Source organism: Oncorhynchus nerka, linkage group LG28, assembly GCF_034236695.1.
Source record: "Oncorhynchus nerka isolate Pitt River linkage group LG28, Oner_Uvic_2.0, whole genome shotgun sequence".
Lineage (NCBI taxonomy): Eukaryota > Metazoa > Chordata > Actinopteri > Salmoniformes > Salmonidae > Oncorhynchus > Oncorhynchus nerka.
Genome location: NC_088423.1, coordinates 26,924,168 through 26,947,218, shown reverse-complemented (window position 1 = coordinate 26,947,218; position 23,051 = coordinate 26,924,168). Strand labels below are relative to the sequence as shown.

Here is a 23,051-nt window from a genome sequence, read left to right as displayed (position 1 = left end):
ACACACACACGTTCATACATATGCACGCACCACCAAACGGAAAGAGATAGAGGGGAAGAGGCCTGAGATAGAGGAGGAGGACAGAGGGTATGGGTGTGGGGTAATCAGGAGGGGGGGCGTGGTGCAGGGAATTACCATGAGAGGGAGAGAGAGATAATGTAATACTCTTTTCGGCTCATCAAATGGCGGAAAACAATACAATTGCACATTAGAGGATGGGTGAGTCTAGTATGTTGATATTTGTTGCTAACTGCATACATTTTAACTAAACAGTATGTTCTAAATATTATGTAGTATGAAGTTTTAGTCATTAGTATACAAGACAGATTTCGACACGGCCGTAGTGCCAGATGGATGGATGGATGAATAACGGAGTGCTGTGAGTGGGTGATAACATGCCTGTGTCCAGTCCAGTCTTGCTGCTCCACTGCCCTCGTTAGATCTTTCCCCTGGGAGTCAAATACCATCTTCTTCCTGCCTGCCTGCCTGCCTGCCTGCCTGCCTGCCTGCCTGCCTGCCTGCCTGCCTCCCTCCCTGCCTCCCTCCCTCCCAGCCTGCCTGCCTGCCTGCCTCCCTGTCTCCCTGCCTCCCTCCCAGCTCCTCTGTCCGTCACATCACTTTAGTGCACTTTCAAATCGCCGTGAGTGTTTGTGTTTGTCCCTAGTACCTCTCAGACTAAGGCCCAGCATTACCTCTTTTATTTCCCGTTCTTCTCATTCTCCCTCCCACTCTCTGCTCTTTCTCTCCCTCTTTTTCTTCTCCATGATCATTGAACACATACTCACTTTACACACACTCGCTGTACACACACTCGCTGTACACACACTCACTGCACACACACTCACTGCACACACACTCACTGCACACACTCGCTGTACACACACTCGCTGTACACACACTCACTGCACACACACTCACTGCACACACACTCACTGCACACACACTCGCTGTACACACACTCACTGCACACACACTCACTGCACACACACTCACTGCACACACACTCATTGTACACACACTCGTTGTACACACACACTCACTGCACACACACTCACTGCACACACACTCACTGTACACGCATTCACTGCACACACACTCACTGTACACACACACTCACTGTACCCACTCACTGCACACACACTCACTGTACACATACTCACTGCACACACACTCACCTCACACACACTCACTGCATACAGTCACTGCACGCACACTCACTGCACACATTCACACTCACTGCACACACACACACACACACACACACACACACACACACACACACACACACACACACTCACTGTCCACACACTCACTGTACACACATTCACTGTACACACATTCACTGTACACACACACTCACACACACAGACACACACACACACACACACACACACACACACACACACACACTCACTGCACACACACTCACTGTCCACACACATTCACTGTACACACACACACTCACTGCACACACACTCACTGTACACACACTCACTGCACACACACTCACTGTACACACACTCACTGTACACACACTCACTGCATGCACTCACTGTACACACAGTCACTGTTCACACACTCACTGCACACACACTCACTGTACACACACGCATTGTAAACACACTCACTGCACACACACTCACTGCACACACACTCACTGTACACGCATTCACTGCACACACACTCACTGTACACACACACTCACTGTACCCACTCACTGCACACACACTCACTGTACACACACTCACTGCACACACACTCACTGCACACACACTCACTGCATACAGTCACTGCACGCACACTCACTGCACACATACACACTCACACACACACACACACACACACACACACACACACACACACACACACACACACTCACTGTCCACACACTCACTGTACACATTCACTGTACACACATTCACTGTACACACACACTCACACACACAGACACACACACACACACACACACACACACACACACACACACTCACTGCACACACACTCACTGTCCACACACATTCACTGTACACACACACACTCACTGCACACACACTCACTGTACACACACTCACTGCACACACACTCACTGTACACACACTCACTGTACACACACTCACTGCATGCACTCACTGTACACACAGTCACTGTTCACACACTCACTGCACACACACTCACTGTACACACACGCATTGTAAACACACTCACTGCACACACACTCACTGCACACACACTCACTGTACACGCATTCACTGCACACACACTCACTGTACACACACACTCACTGTACCCACTCACTGCACACACACTCACTGTACACACACTCACTGCACACACACTCACTGCATACAGTCACTGCACGCACACTCACTGCACACATACACACTCACTGCACACACACACACACACACACACACACACACACACACACACACACACACACACACACACACACACACACACACACACACTCACTGTCCACACACTCACTGTACACACATTCACTGTACACACATTCACTGTACACACACACTCACACACACACACACACACACACACACACACACACACACACACACACACACACACACACACTCACTGCACACACACTCACTGTCCACACACATTCACTGTACACACACACACTCACTGCACACACACTCACTGTACACACACTCACTGCACACACACTCACTGTACACACACTCACTGTACACACACTCACTGCATGCACTCACTGTACACACAGTCACTGTTCACACACTCACTGCACACACACTCACTGTACACACACACATTGTAAACACACTCACTGCACACACACTCACTGCACACAGTCACTGCATACACACTCACTGTACACACACTCACTGTACACACACTCACTATACACACGCTCGCTGTACACACACACTCACTGCACACACACTCGCTGTACACACACTCACTGCACACACACTCGCTGTACACACACTCACTGCACACACACTCACTGTACACACACTCACTGCACACACCCTCACTGTACACACACTCACTATACACACACTCGCTGTACACACACGCTCACTGCACACACACTCGCTGTACACACATTCACTGTACACACACACTCACTGCACACACACTCACTGCACACACACTCACTGCACACACACTCACTGCACACACACTCACTGCACATACACACTCACTGCACACACACTCGCTGTACACACATTCACTGTACACACACACTCACTGCACACACATTCACTGTACACACACACTCACTGCACACACACTCACTGCACACACACTCACTGTACACACACTCACTGCACACACACTCACTGTACACACACTCACTGTACACACACTCACTATACACACACTCGCTGTACACACACGCTCACTGCACACACACTCGCTGTACACACATTCACTGTACACACACTCACTGTACACACACTCACTGCACACACACTCACTGCACACACCTCATACTCTCTTGCTCCTCTATTCATCTCTTATCTACCAGTCTCCTGGTTTATCAGTCTCTCTCTCTCATTCACTATATACTTTTCTTTCTTAGCACTCTGCTCCCTTTCTCTCCCACTCATTTTCTCACCTTCCTACCACTGTGTCTCTTTTTAATTTTGCCACATCATTTTTTCTCCATCTCTTCTTTTCCCTCTCTCCTCCTGTCTCAATTGAATTAAATTCAAGGGGCTTTATTGGCATGGGAAACATATGTTAACATTGACAAATGCAAGTGAAGTAGATAATATACAAAGTGAAATAAACAATAAAAATGAACAGTAAACATTACACTCACAGAAGTTCCAAAAGAATAAAGACATTACAAATGTCATATTATGTATATATACACAATGTGCAAATGGTTAAAGTACAGAAGGGAAAATAAATAAACATAAATATGTGTTGTATTTACAATGGTATTTGTTCTTCACTGGTTGCCCTTTTCTTGTGGCAACAGGTCACAAATCTTGCTGCTGTGATGGCACACTGTGGTATTTCACCCAGTAGATATGGAAGTTTATCAAAATCAGGTTTGTTTTCAAATTCTTTGTGGATCTGTGTAATCTGAGGGAAGTATGTGTCTCTAATATGGTCATACATTTGGCAGGAGGTTAGGAAGTGCAGCTCAGTTTCAACCTCATTTTGTGGGCAGTGTGCACATAGCCTGTCTTCTCTTGAGAGGCAGGTCTGTCTACGGCGGCCTTTCTCAATAGCAAGGCTATGCTCACTGAGTCTGTACATAGTCAAAGCTTTCCATAAGTTTGGGTCAGTCACAGTGGTCAGGTATTCTGCCACTGTGTACTCTATGTTTAGGGCCAAATAACATTCTATTTTGCTAATTTTCTTTGTTAATTCTAGAAGTAATTATCTTTCTGTTTTCTTACTATTTGGTTGGGTCTAAATGTGTTGCTGTCTGGGGCTCTGTGGGGTGTGTTTGTGTTTGTGAACAGAGCCCCAGGACCAGCTTGCTTAGGGGGCTCTTCTCCAGGTTAATCTCTCAGTAGGTGATGGATTTGTTATGGAAGGTTTGGGAATTGCTTACTTTTAGGTGGTTGTAGACTTTAGCGTATATTTTCTGGATTTTATAATTAGCGGGTATCGGCCTAATTCGGCTCTGCATGCATTATTTGGTGTTTTACGTTGTACAAATCAAATCAAATTGAATTAGTCACATGCGCCGAATACAACAGACCTTACAGTGAAATGCTTACTTAAGATCCCTTAACCAACAATGGAATAAGAAATAAAAGTAACAAGTAATTAAAGGAGGGTACCGGTACAGAGTCAATATGCAGGGGCACCGGTTAGTTGAGGTAATATGTACATGTAGATAAAGTTATTATTAAAGTGACTAGATGATAGATGATAACAACAGAGAGTAGCAGTGGCGTAAAAGAGGGGGAGGGGCAATGCAAATAGTCTGGCTAGCCATTTTATTAGATGTTCAGGAGTCTTATGGCTTGGGGGTAGAAGCCTCTTGGACCTAGACTTGGCGCTCCGGTACCACTTGCAATGCTGTAGCAGAGAGAACAGTCTATGACTAGGGTGGCTGGATTCTTTGACATTTTTTAGGGCCTTCCTCTGACACCGCCTGGTATAGAGGTCCTGGATGGCAGGAAGCTGAGTATATTTTTGCAGAATTCTGCATGTATACTCTCAATGTGGTGTTTGTCCTATTTTGTGAATTCTTGTTTGGTGAGCGGACCCCAGACCTCACAACCATAAAGGACAATGGCTTCTATAACTGATTCAAGTATTTTTAGCCAGATCCTAATTGGTATGTCAAATTGTATGTTCCTTTGATGGGATAGAAGGCCCTTCTTTCCTTGTCTCTCAGATCGTTCACAGCTTTGTGGAAGTTACCTGTGGCACTGATGTTTAGGCCAAGGTATGTATGTTTTTTTGTATGCTCTAGGCCAACTATGTCTAGATGGAATTTGTGTTTATGGTTCTGGCGACTGGACCTTTTTTGGAACACAATTATTTTTGTCTAACTGAGATTTACTGTTAGGGCCTAGATCTGGCAGAATCTGTGCAGAAGATCTAGGTGCTGCTGTAGGCCCTCCTTAGTTGGTGACAGTAGACATTTGACAAACAGTAGACAGTCTGCCGGGTGCTGTAGACTGTTCTAGTGCCCTCGCCAATTCGTTGATATATATGTTGAAGAGGGTGTGGCTTAAGCTGCATCCCTGTTTCACCCCCCGTCCCTGTGGGAAGAAATGTGTGTGTTTTTTGCCAATTTTAACCTCACACTTGTTGTTTGTGTACATGGATTTTATAATGTTGTATGTTTTCCCCCCAACACCACTTTCCATCAATTTGTATTACAGACCCTCATGCCAAATTGAGTCGAAGGCTTTTTTTAAATCAACAAAGCATGAGAAGACTTTGCCTTTGTTTTGGTTTGTTTGTTTGTCAGTTAGGGTGTGCAGGGTGAAAATGTGGTCTGTCGTCTCCCTCCTCTCTCTCTACCACCTTCCTCTTTTTTCCCCTCCTTCTTCTCGACTCTCTCCCTCCCACACTGTAACACTTTGTTCCTCTCTCTCTCTCTCTCGTATTGCCACTCTTCTCTCTCTATCCATATCAAATCAGTCTGCCACGTCATCTTTGTGTTACTGTGTAGATTGAAGAACACCAATGTGCTTGGTATGCATTTGACTGTATGCTTTCTCATTCCACTGTCATTTCACATAAAGTTATACTACATTTACATTTAAGTCATTTAGCAGACGCTCTTATCCAGAGCGACTTACAAATACTGACGGTATATAAGAGTAATAACACGCACACGATCACACACACACACACACACACACACACACACACACACACATACACAAAAAACACATTTGTGGGTTTTGATGTAAGCCTGGGGATCCAGTCAGCTTATGACAGGGTCATGCAGTGTTTTTGATTGTCCGCTGTGAGGTAAGTGGATGTGTTTCATTGGCTCGCTGTGAGGCAACAATGTTTCTGATTGGTCAGCCCTAAAGTTAAACCATTGTTTATAATTGGTTGCTGTGAGCAGTGAAGTAAGCCATATTATTTATCCACTGTGCATCTGAGAAGAGATGGAATATCTGTTGAAGCACTGATCACTGCAGTGAAGGTAAATAAACTTGCCAATAAAACCCCTCTTTCTCTCTCTCTCTCTCTCTCTCTCTCTCTCTCTCTCTCAGAGTAAGAAACATGCCAACAAGGTCCGTCTCTTTTACATGTTACACCCAGAAGACGGTGGCCCACCGTCCAAGAGACTGAGACCAGACAACCCGGTATGTTGACATATACACACACAAACACCGGAATCATACACTCACAGTTCTGTTGCCCTCACTCTGTGGCTTCCTGATCTCTCCCAGAAACAGTCTTTAATGAAACCATTAAATGATGAATGGACTTAATTTAGTAAGTTCTGAGATCAGACAGTTCAGTAGTACTGTATAACAGTCTCCTAAGCATTTCCCCTCTATCTTAAATGGATTTTGCTAGAACATTTCCCTCTGTCTTTTCCTCAGGAGGTAGTGCCTTTGGCATAATTTAGTCCACAGTGCAGGTACGGGTTTTCTCTTTTCGAGGCCAGCAGTATACTGTAGGAGTTGCAGTCTAAGTAGATAGGGTGTCTGTGTAAAGCTATAGGCTCTCATACTGAGTTACAGGAAGTCAGAGAGCCCTGAGGGTCTGTGTGTGTGTGTGTGTGTGTGTGTGTGTGTGTGTGTGTGTGTGTGTGTGTGTGTGTGTGTGCTTGCGTGTATGTTGGACTCCTTTCACACACACACACACACACACACGCACACACACACACACACACACACACACACACACACACACACACACACACACACACATACAGAGGTTGTGCAGTGACCTCCCCTGCCATGGCCTCCAGTAGGCAGGCAGAGAGTTTGGCAGCTGTGCTCTAGTCCGGGGGGCACTGGGCACCACACACACACAGACACACACACACAGAGAGACACACACACACACACACACACACACAGCTACGGACTATCCCCAGGTCTGATGGGATACACCATCATTTCTACAATATTCTGGTTTATAATGATGACCTGTCAGACAGCGTAGCATGTATAACACACAAATACGTTACAGTCAAATATACACATCTTGCACGGTCAGTAATACATTCAGTAATATGCAGCATTTAAGAGGCAGGGGGAAATGCATGCAGTTATCAGTTAAACTCTCCAAAAGTTATTTTTTTTAAAGTACCAATGGACACAAAAGAGCTTAGTTTCACTGTTTTTTTGAAGGATGGTCCAGTCTCTAGCAGTGGAGAATTTAAAGCATTTTCCCCTAAGATACTGTGTATCTTGGGGATGGCTAGGTTTAAGTAATTGCTGGTTCTCTCACACACACACGCACGCACACACACACACACACACACACACACACACACACACACACACACACACACACACACACACACACATACGAGTGGTGTCATACACACACAACCAGCACTAGATTACCGTAATTGCTGGACTATTAAGCGCACCTGAATATAAACCGCACCCACTGAATTATAAAAAATATGTATTTTGTACAGAAATAAGCCACACATGTCTATAAGCCGCAGGTGCCTACCGATACATTGAAACAAATTAACTTTACACAGCCTTTAAACGAAACACGGCTTGTAACAAAAATAAATAGGCTTTAACGAAACACGGCTTGTAACAAAAATTAAAGCAGTAGCCTACCAAGCCTCCTCCTGTGCACTGAAACCACTGAAGTCATCTCCTTCGGTGTTGGAGTTGAATAGCCTCAGAATTGCTTCATCCGATGTTGGATCGTTTTCATTGTCGCTTTTCTGGATTTTTTTTCTCATTTTGTCTGTCATAGTTGAAGTGTACCTATGATGAAAATTACAGGCCTCTCTCATCTTTTTAAGTGGGAGAACTTGCACAGTTGGTGGCTGACTAAATACTTTTTTGCCCCACTGTATTTCCTTCCCTCTTTATTTCGTTATTTCCTTCCTTCTTTCTGTCTTTCCTTGTTTCCTTCCTTCTGTCTTTCCTTGTTTCCTTCCTTCTGTCTTTACTTGTTTCCTTCCTTGTTTCATTCCTTCTTTCTTTCTTTCTGTCCTTCTTTCTTTCTTTCTGTCTTTCTTTTCCTTTCCTTTCTCACTTTTTCTTTCCTTAAACCCAGGGGAAGTCTAAACTGTCTATTTGTCAGCTTTTGTTGTATTTCACCTCCTGAAGCCTACTCCGGTAGATCCCTGAAGGGAAGAGAGAACTAACAAACACACACACACACACTAGCCGTGTCTGAATACCCATGCTTGTGTTCAAAATAGTAGGCATTTTGGGTATGTGAAAATAGAATGTGTTATAGTATGTGTGTAATAGGATTTTCCAGTTGAACAAAAAGGAGAGCAGTCATTGATGAAGTAAATCAAAATCAATCCAGTTTAATTACAAGTTGCCAGCGGTGTAAAGTAACTAAGTTAATTTAAAATACATTGAAGTACTACTTAAGTAGTTTTTGGGGGGTATCTGCACTTTACTTTTTTTACTATTTAAATTTTTGACAACTTTGACTGTTGCTCCACTACATTCCTAAAGAAAATATTGTACTTTTTATTTCATACATTTTCCCTGACACCCAAAAGTACTCATTACATTTCGAATGCTTAACAGGACAGGGAATTATCCAATTTACACACTGATCAAGAGAACATACCTGGTCATCCTACTGCCTCTGATCTGGTGGACTCACTAAACACAAACGCTTAATTTGATTACGCTTAATTATGTCTGAGTGTTGTAGTGTACCCCTGGATACCCGTAAATTAAAAAAATAAGACAATGGTGCTGCCTGATTTGCTTAATATACGGAATTTTTAATTCTTTATACTTTTACTTCTGATACTTAAGTTTATTTAAAACCCAGTACTTTTAGACTGTTACTCAAGTAGTATTTTACTGGGTGGTTTTCATTTAAGATATCTTTACTTTTATTGAAGTATGACAATTGAGTACTTTTTCCACCAATTGTTTTATTTTGACCTTATCCCAAACCTTACCTTAAACCTTAACTTTGGAGCAACTTCGAAACTTTGGAGAAAGTTTGGAGAAACTGAACAATACTGAGCAGGAGGAGTCCACCCAGAGTGTCAAAAACACTTCAGTGAGACTTAGAGAGCTTGCTGGTGAGTGTGTGTGTATTTGCGTTCGTCTACTTTCTAAGTGTGTGTGTGTGTGTGTGTGTGTGTGTGTGTGTGTGTGTGTGTGTGTGTGTGTGTGTGTGTGTGTGTGTGTGTGTGTGTGTGTGTGTGTGTGTTTGTGTGTCAAACAGAGAAAGTAGGTTGGAAATGTGCTCTCACATGAAAGAGAAGACTTAATCCGTTTTCCTCCATATGTCTTTCCCACCTCTTCTAGCTATCTCTTTCTCTCTCCCTCTCTCGGTCTCCAGTGGTGTACATCTGAGTGAGTGAGTGAGTCAAAGGCAAAGGAGGAGAACCCTGCAGTGTTATTGCCACTCATCTTCTTCTCCCTTAAATCACTGAACAAAAATATAAAAGCAAAAATGTCAAAGATGTTAGTTAGAGTTCACATAAGGAAATCTGTCAATTGAAATACATTCATTAGGGCCTAATCTATGGATTTCACATGACTGGGAATCAGTGGCGATTTTAGCACGTAAATCTTTGTGGGACAAAAGAATATACGCTTCCGGTCAAAGGTTTTAGAACATCTACTCATTCAAGGGTTTTTCTTTATTTTTACTATTTTCTACATTGTAGTGAATAGTGAAAACATCAAGATTATGAAATAACACATTTGGAATCATGTAGTAACCAAAGAAAGTGTTAAACAAATCAAAATATATTTTATATTTGAGATTCTTCAAATAGCCACATCTTCTCTTTCATCAACACATTTCCAACCTACTTTCTCTGTTTGCCTTGATGACAGCTTTGCACATGCGTGGCATTCTCTCAACCAGCTTCACCTGGAATGCTTTTCCAACAGTCTTGAAGGAGTTCCCACATATCCTTAGCACTTGTTGGCTTTTTTTCCTTCACTCTGCAGTCTGACTCACCCCAAACCATTTCAATTAGGTTGAGGTTGGGTGATTGTGGAGGCCAGGTCATCTGATGCAGCAATCCACCACTCTCCTTCTTGGTAAAATAGTCCATACACAGCCTGGAGGTGTGTTGGGTCATTGTCCTGTTGAAAAACAAAGGATAGTTCCTCTAAGCTCAAACCAGATGGGATGCCGTATCGCTGCAGAATGCTGTGTTAGCCATGCTGGTTAAGTGTGCCTTGCATTCTAAATAAATCACAGACAGTGTCAACAGCAAAGTACCCCCACACCATAACACCTCCTCCTCCATGCTTTACAGTGGGAACTACACATACGGAGATCATCCGTTCACCCCCACCACGTCTCACATACAGTGGCTTGTGAAAGTGTTCACCCCCTTGGCATTTTTCCTATTTTGTGGCCTTACATCCTGGAATTAAAATGTATTTTGGGAGGGTTTGTATCATTTGATTTACACAACATGCCTACCACTTTGAAGATGCAAAATATTTTTTCTTGTGAAACAAACAAGAAATAAGACAAAAAACTGAAAACTTGAGCGTGCATAACTATTCACCCCCCCAAATCAATACTTGTAGAGCCACCTTTTGCAGAAATTACAGCTACATGTCTCTTGTGGTATGTCTCTATAGGCTTGGCACATCTAGCCACTGGGATTTTCTGGCTGCGGTGTTCACATCTAGCCACTGCTCCAGCTCCTTCAAGTTGGATGGGTTCCGCTGGTGTACAGCAATCTTTAAGTCATCCCGCAAGAACACCTTCTTCCATATGTTTGGGGAGTCTCCCACATGCCTTTTGGTGAACACCAAATGTGTTTGCTTATTTTTTTATTTTAAGCAATGGCTTTTTTTCTGCCTACTCTTCCGTAAAGCCCAGCTTTCTGAACTAGTGTATACATACTGAGATCATGTGACAGATTATGTGACACTGTCACACCCTGACCATAGTTTGCTTTGTATGTTTCTATGTTTTGTTTGGTCAGGGTGTGATCTGAGTGGGCATTCTATGTTACATGTCTAGTTTGTCTATTTCTATGTTTGGCCTGATATGGTTCTCAATCGGAGGTAGGTGTTAGTCATTGTCTCTGATTGGGAACCATATTTAGGTAGCCTGTTTGGTGTTGGGTTTTGTGGGTGATTGTTCTGTCTCTGTGTTTGCACCAGATAGGGCTGTTTTGGGTTTTCACGTTTCTTGTTTTGTTAGTTTGTTCATGTGTAGAGTCTTTATTAAAGAACCATGAATAGAAACCACACTGCATTTTGGTCCGCCTCTCCTTCACCTCAAGAAAACCGTTACAGACACTTAGATTGCACACAGGTGGAGTCATTTTTTTCACTTCACCAATTTGGACTATTTTGTGCATGACCATTACATGAAATCCAAAATAAAAATCTATTTAAATTACAGGTTGTAATGCATCAAAATAGGAAAATTGCCAAGGTGTCACGCCCTGACCGTAGAGAGCTTTTTATGTCTCTATTTTGATTTGGTCAGGATGTGATTTGGGTGGGCATTCTATGTTCCTTTTTCTATGTTTTGTATTTCTTTGTTTTGGCCAGGTATGGTTCTCAATCAGGGACAGCTGACTATCGTTGTCTATGATTGGGAACCATACTTAGGTAGCTTTTTCCCACCTATGTTTTGTGGGTAGTTGTTTTCTGTTTAGTGTTTTCTGCACCTGACAGGACGTTTTCGTTTCTGCACTTTGTTATTTTGTTCAGTTTTCAGTTCAATAAAAGTCATGAACATTTACCACGCTGCGCTTTGGTCCGATTTTTCCTCTTCCGACGACGACACACGTTACACAAGGGGGGTGAATACTTTCTCAAGCCACTGTAGACACGGCGGTTGGATCCAAAAATGTCCAATTTGGACTCCAGACCAAAGGACAAATTTCCACTGGTCTAATGTCCACTGCTTGTAGTTCTTGGCCCAAGCAAGTCTCTTCTTCTCCTTGGTGTCATTTAGTAGTGATTTCTTTGCAGCAATTTGACCATGAAAGCCTGATTCACACAGCCTCCTTTAAACAGTTGATGTTGAGATGTGTCTGTTACTTGAACTCTGAAGCATTTATTTGGGCTGCAATTTCTGAGGCTAACTCTAATGAGCTTTTTCTCTGCAGCAGAGGTAACTCTGGGTCTTGCTTTCCTTGATGGTTGATGGTTTTTGTGCCGGAACTTTAAATGTTCTTGAAATGTTCCATATTGACTGACCTTAAAGTCTTAAAGTAATGATGGACTGTTGTTTCTCTTTGCTTATTTGAGCTGTTCCTGCCATAATATGGACTTGGTCTTTTACCAAATACCCCCCCTCCCCTACCACCACCACCACCACCTTGTCACAACTTAACTGATTGGCTCTAATGCATTATGGAGGAAAGAAATTCCACAAATGAACTTTTAAGGAGGCACACCTATTATTTGAAACGCATTCCAGGTGACCAGCTCATAAAGCTGATTGAGAGAATGAGAGAATGCCAGGAGCAAAGCTGTCATCAAGGCAAAGGGTGGCTATTTGAAGACTCAAATATCAAAGACATTTTTATTTGTTTTTTATTTGTTTTTTTGCTTGGTTACTACATGATTCCATATGTGTTATTTCAATGTTGTGATGTCTTCACTACTATTCTACATTGTAGAAAATAGTAAAAATCAAGAAAAACCCTTGAATGAGTAGGTGTTTTGACCGGTAGTGTATGTTTGGATGAATGTTAGCAAAGCCACTACACAACCCAACACAACACGAAACAATACATTAATTGCACTATAATGGTGACAAACGGTGCCCACAAACTGTTAGGGCCTATATAAAGTTTTCCCAACAGCAGAGCTTTCTTTTCAGCACCATGGAGTGAATCCTTACCACTGCTACACCTGGCTCTCAGCAGAGCCTTGTCTGGCAGTGAAACAGTTCATTCAGCCTCATTTTCTGCCTTTAAAAAAATATATTGCTGATATGACTGACTTGCTTAACTTCTTATGGTATAGGGGACGCTTGCGTCCCACTTGGCCAAAAACCAGGGAAAATGCCAAATTCAAATAAATTGATATAAAAATCTAACTTTCATTAAATCACACATGTAAGATACTCAATTAAAGCTACACTCGTTGTGAATCCAGCCAACATGTCAGATTTTAAAAGGGCTTTTCGGCGAAAGCATAAGAAGCTATTATCTGATGATGAACAGTAAACATAGAGGGTAGCATATTTCAAACCTGCAGGCGGTCCACAAAATGCAGAAATAAAATATAAAACATGCCTTACCTTTGACGAGCTTCTTTTGTTGGCACTCCAATATGTCCCATAAACATCACAATTGGTCCTTTTGTTCGATTAATTCCATCCATATATATACAAAATGTCAATTTATGTGGCGCGTTTGATGCAGAAAAAAACAGCTTCCAAAATGCGCAACGTCACTACAAAACATTTCAAAAGTTGCCTATAAACTTTGCTAAAATATTTCAAACTACTTTTGTAATACAACTTTAGGTATTTTTAAACGTTAATAATCGATTAAATTGAAGACGGGTCTATCTGTGTTCAATAAAGGAAGACAACAAACCAAGCTACTTTTCAAGTCTTGCACAACTCTCAACAGTGTTACGCAGTTCCTAGTTGGCCCTACTTCTTCATTGCACAAATGAATAACCTCAACCAAATTCCAAAGACTGGTGACATCCAGTGGAAGCGGAAGCGGTAGGAACTGAAAACAAGCTCCTAAGAAATATTGTTTGCCAATGAGAACTCAGTGAACAGACAGAGACCTCAAAAAAAAATATTCTAAACAGTTAGTCCTCGGGGCTTTGCCTGCTACATACTCACAGACATGATTCAAACAGTTTTATAGACTTTCGAGTGTTTTCTATCCAAATCTACTAATAATATGCATATCTTATATTCTTGGTATGAGTAGCAGGAAGTTGAAATTGGGCACGCTATTTATCCAAAAGTGAAAATGCTGCCCCCCATACCTTAAGAATTTAAAAAATGTGGTTTCTACTGACAATTGAGATGTACAAACTATGGTATAAGGGAACGATAATCGGATAAGAGGCAATCCATCATTTCCATTAAGACATTAATGAGCGAGCTAGGATGCACATAGTAAATATAACTATTTGTTCAGCACCTTTGAAATGTACAGAATTCAGAACATGGGACGTTCTTACAGTTTTCTCCCTGTACACCAAGTCAGAACCGTAGGAATAGTAAAGGGGGCATATATGCAGACAATGCCCTGTAGGACACTTTGCCACTGCTGGGAATACAGATATGCATCTGTTGGTCACAGATACCTTAAAATAAAAGTAGGGGTGTGGATCAGAAAACCAGTTAGTATCTGGTGTGACCATACTTTTTGTCATGCAGCGTAAGACATCTCCTTCCCATAGAGTTGATCAGGCTGTTAATTGTGGCCTGTGGAATATTGTCCCACTCCTCTTCAACAGCTGTGCGCAAAGTTGCAGGATATTGGCGGGAACTGGAACAAGCTGTTGTACACGTTCATCCAGAGAGTCCCAAACATGCTTAATGGTTGACATGTCTGGTGAGTATGCAGGTCATGGAATAACTAAGACATTTTTAGCTTCTAGGAATTGTGTACAGATTCTTCTGACATAGGGCTGTGCCTTATCATGCTGAAACATGAGGTGATGGCAGCGAATGGATGGCATGACAATGGGCCTCAGGATCTCATCATGGTATCTCTTTGCATTCAAGTTGCCATTGATAAAATGCAATTGTGTACCTTGTCTGTAGCTTTCCTGCCCATAACCTAGCCCCACCGCTACCATGGGGCACTCTGTTCACAACGTTGACATCAAAAACCGCTCGCCCACATGACACCAAGCCACTGCAATCTGCCCGGTACAGTTGTAACCAGGATTCATCCGTCAAGAGCACATTTCTCCAGTGTGCCAATAGCCATCAAAGGTGAGCGTTTCCCCACTGAAGTTGGTTACGACACCGAATTGCAGTCAGGTCAAGACCTTGGTGAGGACGACGAGCACTCAAGTGAGCTTCCCTGAGACGGTTTCTGACAGTTTGTGCCAAAATTCTTCGGTTATGCAAACTTATAGTTTCCACCGGAAGGTGGTGATTGACTCCGCTGTCCTGGCGTCGTGAGGGAGTTTGTTCCACCATTGGGGGGCCAGAGCAGCGAACAGTTTTGACTGGGCTGAGCGGGAACTGTACTTCCTCAGTGGTAGGGAGGCGAGCAGGCCAGAGGTGGATGAACGCAGTGCCCTTGTTTGGGTGTAGGGCCTGATCAGAGCCTGGAGGTACTGAGGTGCCGTTCCCCTCACAGCTCCGTAGGCAAGCACCATGATCTTGTAGCGGATGCGAGCTTCAACTGGAAGCCAGTGGAGAGAGCGGAGGAGCGGGGTGACGTGAGAGAACTTGGGAAGGTTGAACACCAGACGGGCTGCGGCGTTCTGGATGAGTTGTAGGGGTTTAATGGCACAGGCAGGGAGCCCAGCCAACAGCGAGTTGCAGTAATCCAGACGGGAGATGACAAGTGCCTGGATTAGGACCTGCGCCGCTTCCTGTGTGAGGCAGGGTCGTACTCTGCGGATGTTGTAGAGCATGAACCTACAGGAACGGGCCACCGCCTTGATGTTAGTTGAGAACGACAGGGTGTTGTCCAGGATCACGCCAAGGTTCTTAGCGCTCTGGGAGGAGGACACAATGGAGTTGTCAACCGTGATGGCGAGATCATGGAACGGGCAGTCCTTCCCGGGAGGAAGAGCAGCTCCGTCTTGCCAAGGTTCAGCTTGAGGTGGTGATCCGTCATCCACACTGATATGTCTGCCAGACATGCAGAGATGCGATTCGCCACCTGGTCATCAGAAGGGGGGAAAGGAGAAGATTAATTGTGTGTCAGTCTGCATAGCAATGATAGGAGAGACCATGTGAGGTTATGACAGAGCCAAGTGACTTGGTGTATAGCGAGAATAGGAGAGGGCCAAGAACAGAGCCCTGGGGACACCAGTGGTGAGAGCATGTGGTGTGGAGAGAAGTTCTCGCCACGCCACCTGGTAGGAGCGACCTGTCAGCCACCTGGTAGGAGCGACCTGTAGGACGCAATCCAAGCATGGGCCGCGCCGGAGATGCCCAACTCGGAGAGGGTGGAGAGGAGGATCTGATGGTTCACAGTATCGAAGGCAGCCGATAGGTCTAGAAGGATGAGAGCAGAGGAGAGAGAGTTAGCTTTAGCAGTGCGGAGCGCCTCCGTGATACAGAGAAGAGCAGTCTCAGTTGAATGACTAGTCTTGAAACCTGACTGATTTGGATCAAGAAGGTCATTCTGAGAGAGATAGCGGGAGAGCTGGCCAAGGACGGCACGTTCAAGAGTTTTGGAGAGAAAAGAAAGAAGGGATACTGGTCTGTAGTTGTTGACATCGGAGGGATCGAGTGTAGGTTTTTTCAGAGGGGTGCAACTCTCGCTCTCTTGAAGACAGAAGGGACGTAGCCAGTGGTCAGGGATGAGTTGATGAGCGAGGTGAGGTAAGGGAGAAGGTCTCCGGAAATGGTCTGGAGAAGAGAGGAGGGGATAGGGTCAAGCGGGCAGGTTGTTGGGCGGCCGGCCGTCACAAGACGCGAGATTTCATCTGGAGAGAGAGGGGAGAAAGAGGTCAGAGCACAGGGTAGGGCAGTGTGAGCAGAACCAGCGGTGTCGTTTGACTTAGCAAACGAGGATCGGATGTCGTCGACCTTCTTTTCAAAATGGTTGACGAAGTCATCTGCAGAGAGGGAGGAGGGGGAGGGGGAGGAGGATTCAGGAGGGAGGAGAAGGTTGCAAAGAGCTTCCTAGGGTTAGAGGCAGATGCTTGGAATTTAGAGTGGTAGAAAGTGGCTTTAGCAGCAGAGAGAGAAGAGGAAAATGTAGAGAGGAGGGAGTGAAAGGATGTCAGGTCCGCAGGGAGGCGAGTTTTCCTCCATTTCCGCTCGGCTGCCCGGAGCCCTGTTCTGTGAGCTCGCAATGAGTCGTCGAGCCACGGAGCGGGAGGGGAGGACCGAGCCGGCCTGGAGGATAGGGGACATAGAGAGTCAAAGGATGCAGAAAGGGAGGAGAGGAGGGTTGAGGAGGCAGATCTCTGGTGAACATTCTTGCGGTCAGCATGTCAATTTGCACGCTCCCTCAAAACTTGAGACATCTGTGGCATTGTTGTTGTGTGACAAAACTGATCATTTTAGAGTGGCCTTTTATTGTCCCCAGCACAAGGTGCACCTGTATAATTATCATACTGTTTAATCAGCTTCTTGATAGGCCACATGTTACGTAGACACAGGGAGTCGGGAAGCAGGTGCAGTTAGTGAGTTTAATAACAATGTACATGGAATGCTACAAAACAAGAGAAGCATCTAACATGGAAACAGAAACAATACTGCCTGCTGACTGATAACAAAGAGTGCTAAATAAAGGGAGTAATGAAGTCCAGGTGTGACTGAGGATGAGGTCTGCATATTGACGGTTGCCATGTGTGTGTAAAGATAGGTTGGCTGGACCGGTGGTTAGTAGACCGGTGACGTCAAGCTCCGGAGCAGGGGACCGGGAGGGGACATGACAGTACCCTCCTGACACACGGCTCCAGACGCAGGACGACACCATTCAGGAGGACGGCCCCGAAAGCAAGTAGCGGGCCGGTCCGGACGACGAATGTGGAAATCTCTGTTGATGTTGGAATCTAGAACGTCGTCCACTGGAACCTAACACCACTCCTCTGGACTGGAGCTGACCCCCACGACGTCAGTAGTCCAGGATTGATCTAATGGCATAGGCGGGGCTCCCCTTGATATCCAAGGGAGGTGGAGGGGTGTCGTGGGGGACGGAATCAGCCAGGGGACCAGGATATGGTGAGATCTGGTTGTTAGTGGGTAATCTATAATTTACCTTGTTGACCCTCTGGAGGACCTTGAACAACCACACAAATCTGGTACTCAGCTTCTTACTGGGCAGGCGGAGCGGGAGTTTCCTGGGGGAGAGCCAGACGCGATCACCAGGATGGGACACGTGAGCCTCACTGAGGTGGCGAGCCGCTTGCTCTTTCTGACGACAGAGTGGAGGGTATCGTTCCATACCTCTTCTCCGTGCCTGAACCACTCGTCCACCGCAGGAGCTTCGGTCTGGCTCGGAGTCCACTGAGCCAGGGCTGGCTGATAACCCAGAACAGACCGGAAGGGAGTCAGCCAGGTGGAGAAGTGTCACAATGAATTATTGGTGTATTCGGCCTAAGGAAGGAATTGAGCCAGCTCCTGGTTCATCCTCTCCACCTGCGCGTTAGATTGGGGCCGGTACCTGGAAGTGAGGCTGACTGTGACCTCCATCTTCTCCATGAAAGCCTTCCATACACGTGACGTGAATTAGGGACAACGATCAGAGACGATATCCTCCGGAAGGCAATAGTGCCGGAAGACCTCCTGGAACAGTGCCTCAGCAACCTAGAGAGTAGGGAGACCATTGAGAGGGATGACATGGCATGAGAATCTGTCCACTATCCCCAAATGGTGGTAAAACCATCAGAAGAGGGGAGATCAGTGACAAAGTCAATGGACAGATGAGACCAGGGACGCTGAGGCACGGGGAGTAGTTTCCCTGCTGGAGCGTTCCAGGGGGATTTGGATTGGGCACATATGGAACAGGAGTTGACATATCGAGCGACGTCCTGCACCAAGGTGGGCCACCAGGACTTTCCAGAGATGGACTGAATGGTGCGGGTAATACATGGATGTTTAGCGACAACAGCTGTGTACGCCCAAGTCAATAGCCAATCCCTTATGCCTGTGGGAATGTAGGTGTGCTCAGGAGGACAGGTGGCAGGTGCGGTTTCCCTCTCCAGGGCTTTGTGAATGTCCACATCTACATCCCAGAGCAAAAGGGGAGGTGGACGTGCGAATGAAACCCTGCTGGAGAGCCTCCTGGATGTACTTGGTTAGATGTGGCCGCGCAGAGGCACAGAGCCTGCAAGCAAGTCGGTGGCACAGTCCCAGGGACGATGAGGAGTGAGACAGGTGATGCAGGTCTTGGACAAAAACCTCCCGAAGATTTTGGTATACCTCCGGGATGTTGGGCTGAAGGACAACCACAGGACTCTCAACCAATGTGGAACCACAGGGAAAGGGTAAGCAGGTCTTCCGGCATTTGGGTGCCCAATCTGTGATTTTCATCCTCGGCTATGAGATCGTGGGGTTATGATGATCGTATGTATGGGTACGGTGATGATACGGTGATGATGAGGAAGGAAAGGCTCTTCCTCTCCTCTCTCCCAGAAGGCCGTGGCCCACTCTAATGCCCGTCCGGTCAGCAGAGAAATAACTGTTGCAACCTTGTACCTCTCTGGGGTGGGGGCTCCCCTCTGATAAGTGAAACAGAGGGATTAGTAGGAAGCCACAGGATTTCGATGGAGTCCCGTCATATTTGAATGGGAGGGACAATCGGGCAACGCTAATGTCGACTCGTTAAAGACACTCATCCATAGTAGAGAGAATAAAGTAGGCGGCGCACGTCAAACGTCTGATTAATGACCCTATGTCCGGATGACGCGTAGATGTCCAAATATGGGCATCCGGTCGGGACATCCGGGCAGGAAGGTGTCATGTGGTTATGCCCATATAAGTGCATCCTGTTCCTGTTGTCAGGTGTTAAAGTGTGTGTTAATTTATGTCTATATTGCATCTATTCCTTTGAAGTTGTCATGATGATTGATGTGTAGTGACCTGGTTGAACTGGGGGGGTGGGGGGGTGTTTGAACATTTCAAAGAGGATGGCCCCACACCCCCTATTGTATTGCCCTTAGGGTTGTTGTCTATGAAGCAGGAATGTCCGGGGGGATTGTGTTGGCAGACGCAATATAAATAAGACACAGAACAACACATGTGGCCCCAGAAGACCAAACAAGATTTAAAAAAGAAAACACAGAACATTAAACAGAAAATTATGTCTGCTAGGCCAATTCTCGGGGTGCTATGCATCACGAACCCAATGATAAAAGCATCGAGGACATTTTGTATTATGCCCCTGAATGTTTTAAATCAAATCAAATCAAATTTATTTATATAGCCTTTTGTACATCAGCTGATATCTCAAAGTGCTGTACAGAAACCCAGCCTAAAACCCCAAACAGCAAGCAATGCAGGTGTAGAAGCACGGTGGCTAGGAAAAACTCCCTAGAAAGGCCAAAACCTAGGATGAAACCTAGAGAGGAACCAGGCTATGTGGGGTGGCCAGTCCTCTTCTGGCTGTGCCGAGTGGAGATTGTAACAGAACATGGCCAAGATGTTCAAATGTTCATAAATGACCAGCATGGTCAAATAATAACAATCACAGGCAGAACAGTTGAAACTGGAGCAGCAGCACGGCCAGGTGGACTGGGGACAGCAAGGAGTCATCATGTCAGGTAGTCCTTTTAAATAAGTTTTGGATACGAGTGATAGACATATGTCTTACACATTCCAACATGAGGATTCAACTGTGAAGATTTTCACAGACAGTGGTCCCAAACCCCTTTATCATGTAAAACCCAGGAGTTTTTCTCCTGCGCTGCGTATGAGAGAATGGCTTAAGATAAGGCTAGCGCTCTGTCAAATTGAACAGGCCCTGAGTGGTGCAATCCTGCCAGGCTATGCATTGGAAGAGCTTGTGTGCGGGCGCAGTGATTTGAAAGCCATAAGGATCTCTTCAATGGCGTATATCCCCGACTCCAAAGTGACAATTTTAGCATGTGAACAATTTGATATTACAAATGCGACGAAGTCTGTCAAGTCAATATGTATTTTCAAAAGCCTGCATTGATGTAAACTTTTTTACGCCCATGTTTAGCTTTCAATGGATTGATTATCCTATATTCGTAACCCTGATGAATAAGCTAGACAGTCTTTTCCAAAATCGTGAACAATTACATCGCTAGCCGCTTCTATCCTTAACCTCTCCGGGATATTCGGGACGGTAGCGTCCCACCCCGCCAACAGCCAGTGAAATTGCAGGGCGCCAAATTCAAAACATAAAAATCTCATAATTAAAATTCCTCAAGCATACAAGTATTTTACACCATTTTAAAGATACAATTATTGACAGCCACAGTGTCTGATTTCAAAAATGCTTTACAGCGAAAGCAGCACAAACTATTATGTTAGGTCACCACCAAGTCACAGAAAACCCCACAATTTTTCCAGCCAAAGAGAGGAGTCACAAAAAGCAGAAATATAGATAAAATTAATCACTAACCTTTGATGATCTTCATCAGATGACACTCATAGGACTTCATGTTAGACAATACATGTATGTTTTGTTCGATAAAGTGCATATTTATATCCAAAAATCTAATTTTACATTGGCGTGTTATGTTCAGTAGTTCCAAAACATGCTGTGATTTTCCAGAGAGCCACATCAATTTACAGAAATACTCATACTAAACTGATAAAAGATACAACTATTATACATGGAACTTTACCATACATGCCTTTCAAATTTGTATTTATCTCAACCCCAAGGACGTGGGTGGCTAAAAAGTCAAACAACCCAGGCAGAATATATCTTGTCTAGACAACCTCCTATGGTTTAAAACATATGTTATTTCTAATCAGCGCATATATTAACGGCCCCCCCACCATGGTCTATACATTTATATCGGACACCCCCCAAGCTGCTACCCCTGAGGTTGTAGGAAACAAAAGGAAATACCGGCAGACAGAATATGTCGAGACACCCTCCTGTGGTTTTTAGGTCTCTAAACATTCTGGGGTACTATATGAACATTTTTGCATACAGGATGCTGCCTGAAAAAAAACAGCACCCCCGCTCTGTAAGCTCATTACAGAATATCTCTCCTTAGAGACACGACCGCGGAGCGAGGCTAGTGAAACAGATACTATCCATTCTGTACGAACGGCAAAAGCGCAACTCCATACACAAAGCCAACAGCCCCGAAGAGTTAGCAACCCAGAACAGCTAATGGAGCTTTCTGAAGGTGAGTTAGTGAAAATAATATATTAGATTTGGAGGCGTTAGGTATTTTCTGGGAATTGTTTGGATATTACAATTTGATATTATTGTAATATTAAAACGGCGTGATATGGCTTTTTTAAACCGGGGACAACGATTTTTTAGGTAACATGTCAAATGCACGTATTCTTATAAGTTCAAATGTATCTATTTCATATAAATATATGTTAATATTATCTAACGTTTGTAGGATATCAATCCTTTACCCAGTTGCTCCAGGGAACTTCGTTAGACGGGGATTCAGCGGAGCAAAACGCATGCAGGCAGTCGCCATCACACTATTTTCGACGTAAGTCCAAATAATAAAATACATAAGAATATTTATTCATTAAAAACAAAAAGTGTGCACCCTATATTAAAAGCTATTTTTTTGTTTACAGCTGACAGACCACAAAGCAGGATCACGGCTGCATTATGTACTCTGAACGACTACGGCGGAGACGATGAAATAGATGCTATT

At 44.5% G+C, this 23,051-nt stretch overlaps 1 protein-coding gene across 1 annotated transcript in view; it reads left to right on the top strand.

The window, feature by feature from the left end:
- The window catches only part of LOC115115722 (zinc finger matrin-type protein 4-like), a 126,616-nt gene that overhangs the window by 191 nt on the left and 103,374 nt on the right, over positions 1 to 23,051 (top strand). Inside the window, exon 2 of the mRNA XM_065012547.1 lies at positions 6,699 to 6,791. Coding sequence (XP_064868619.1) covers positions 6,699 to 6,791 — 93 coding nt within the window. The remainder of the gene's footprint in view (positions 1 to 6,698; positions 6,792 to 23,051) is intronic.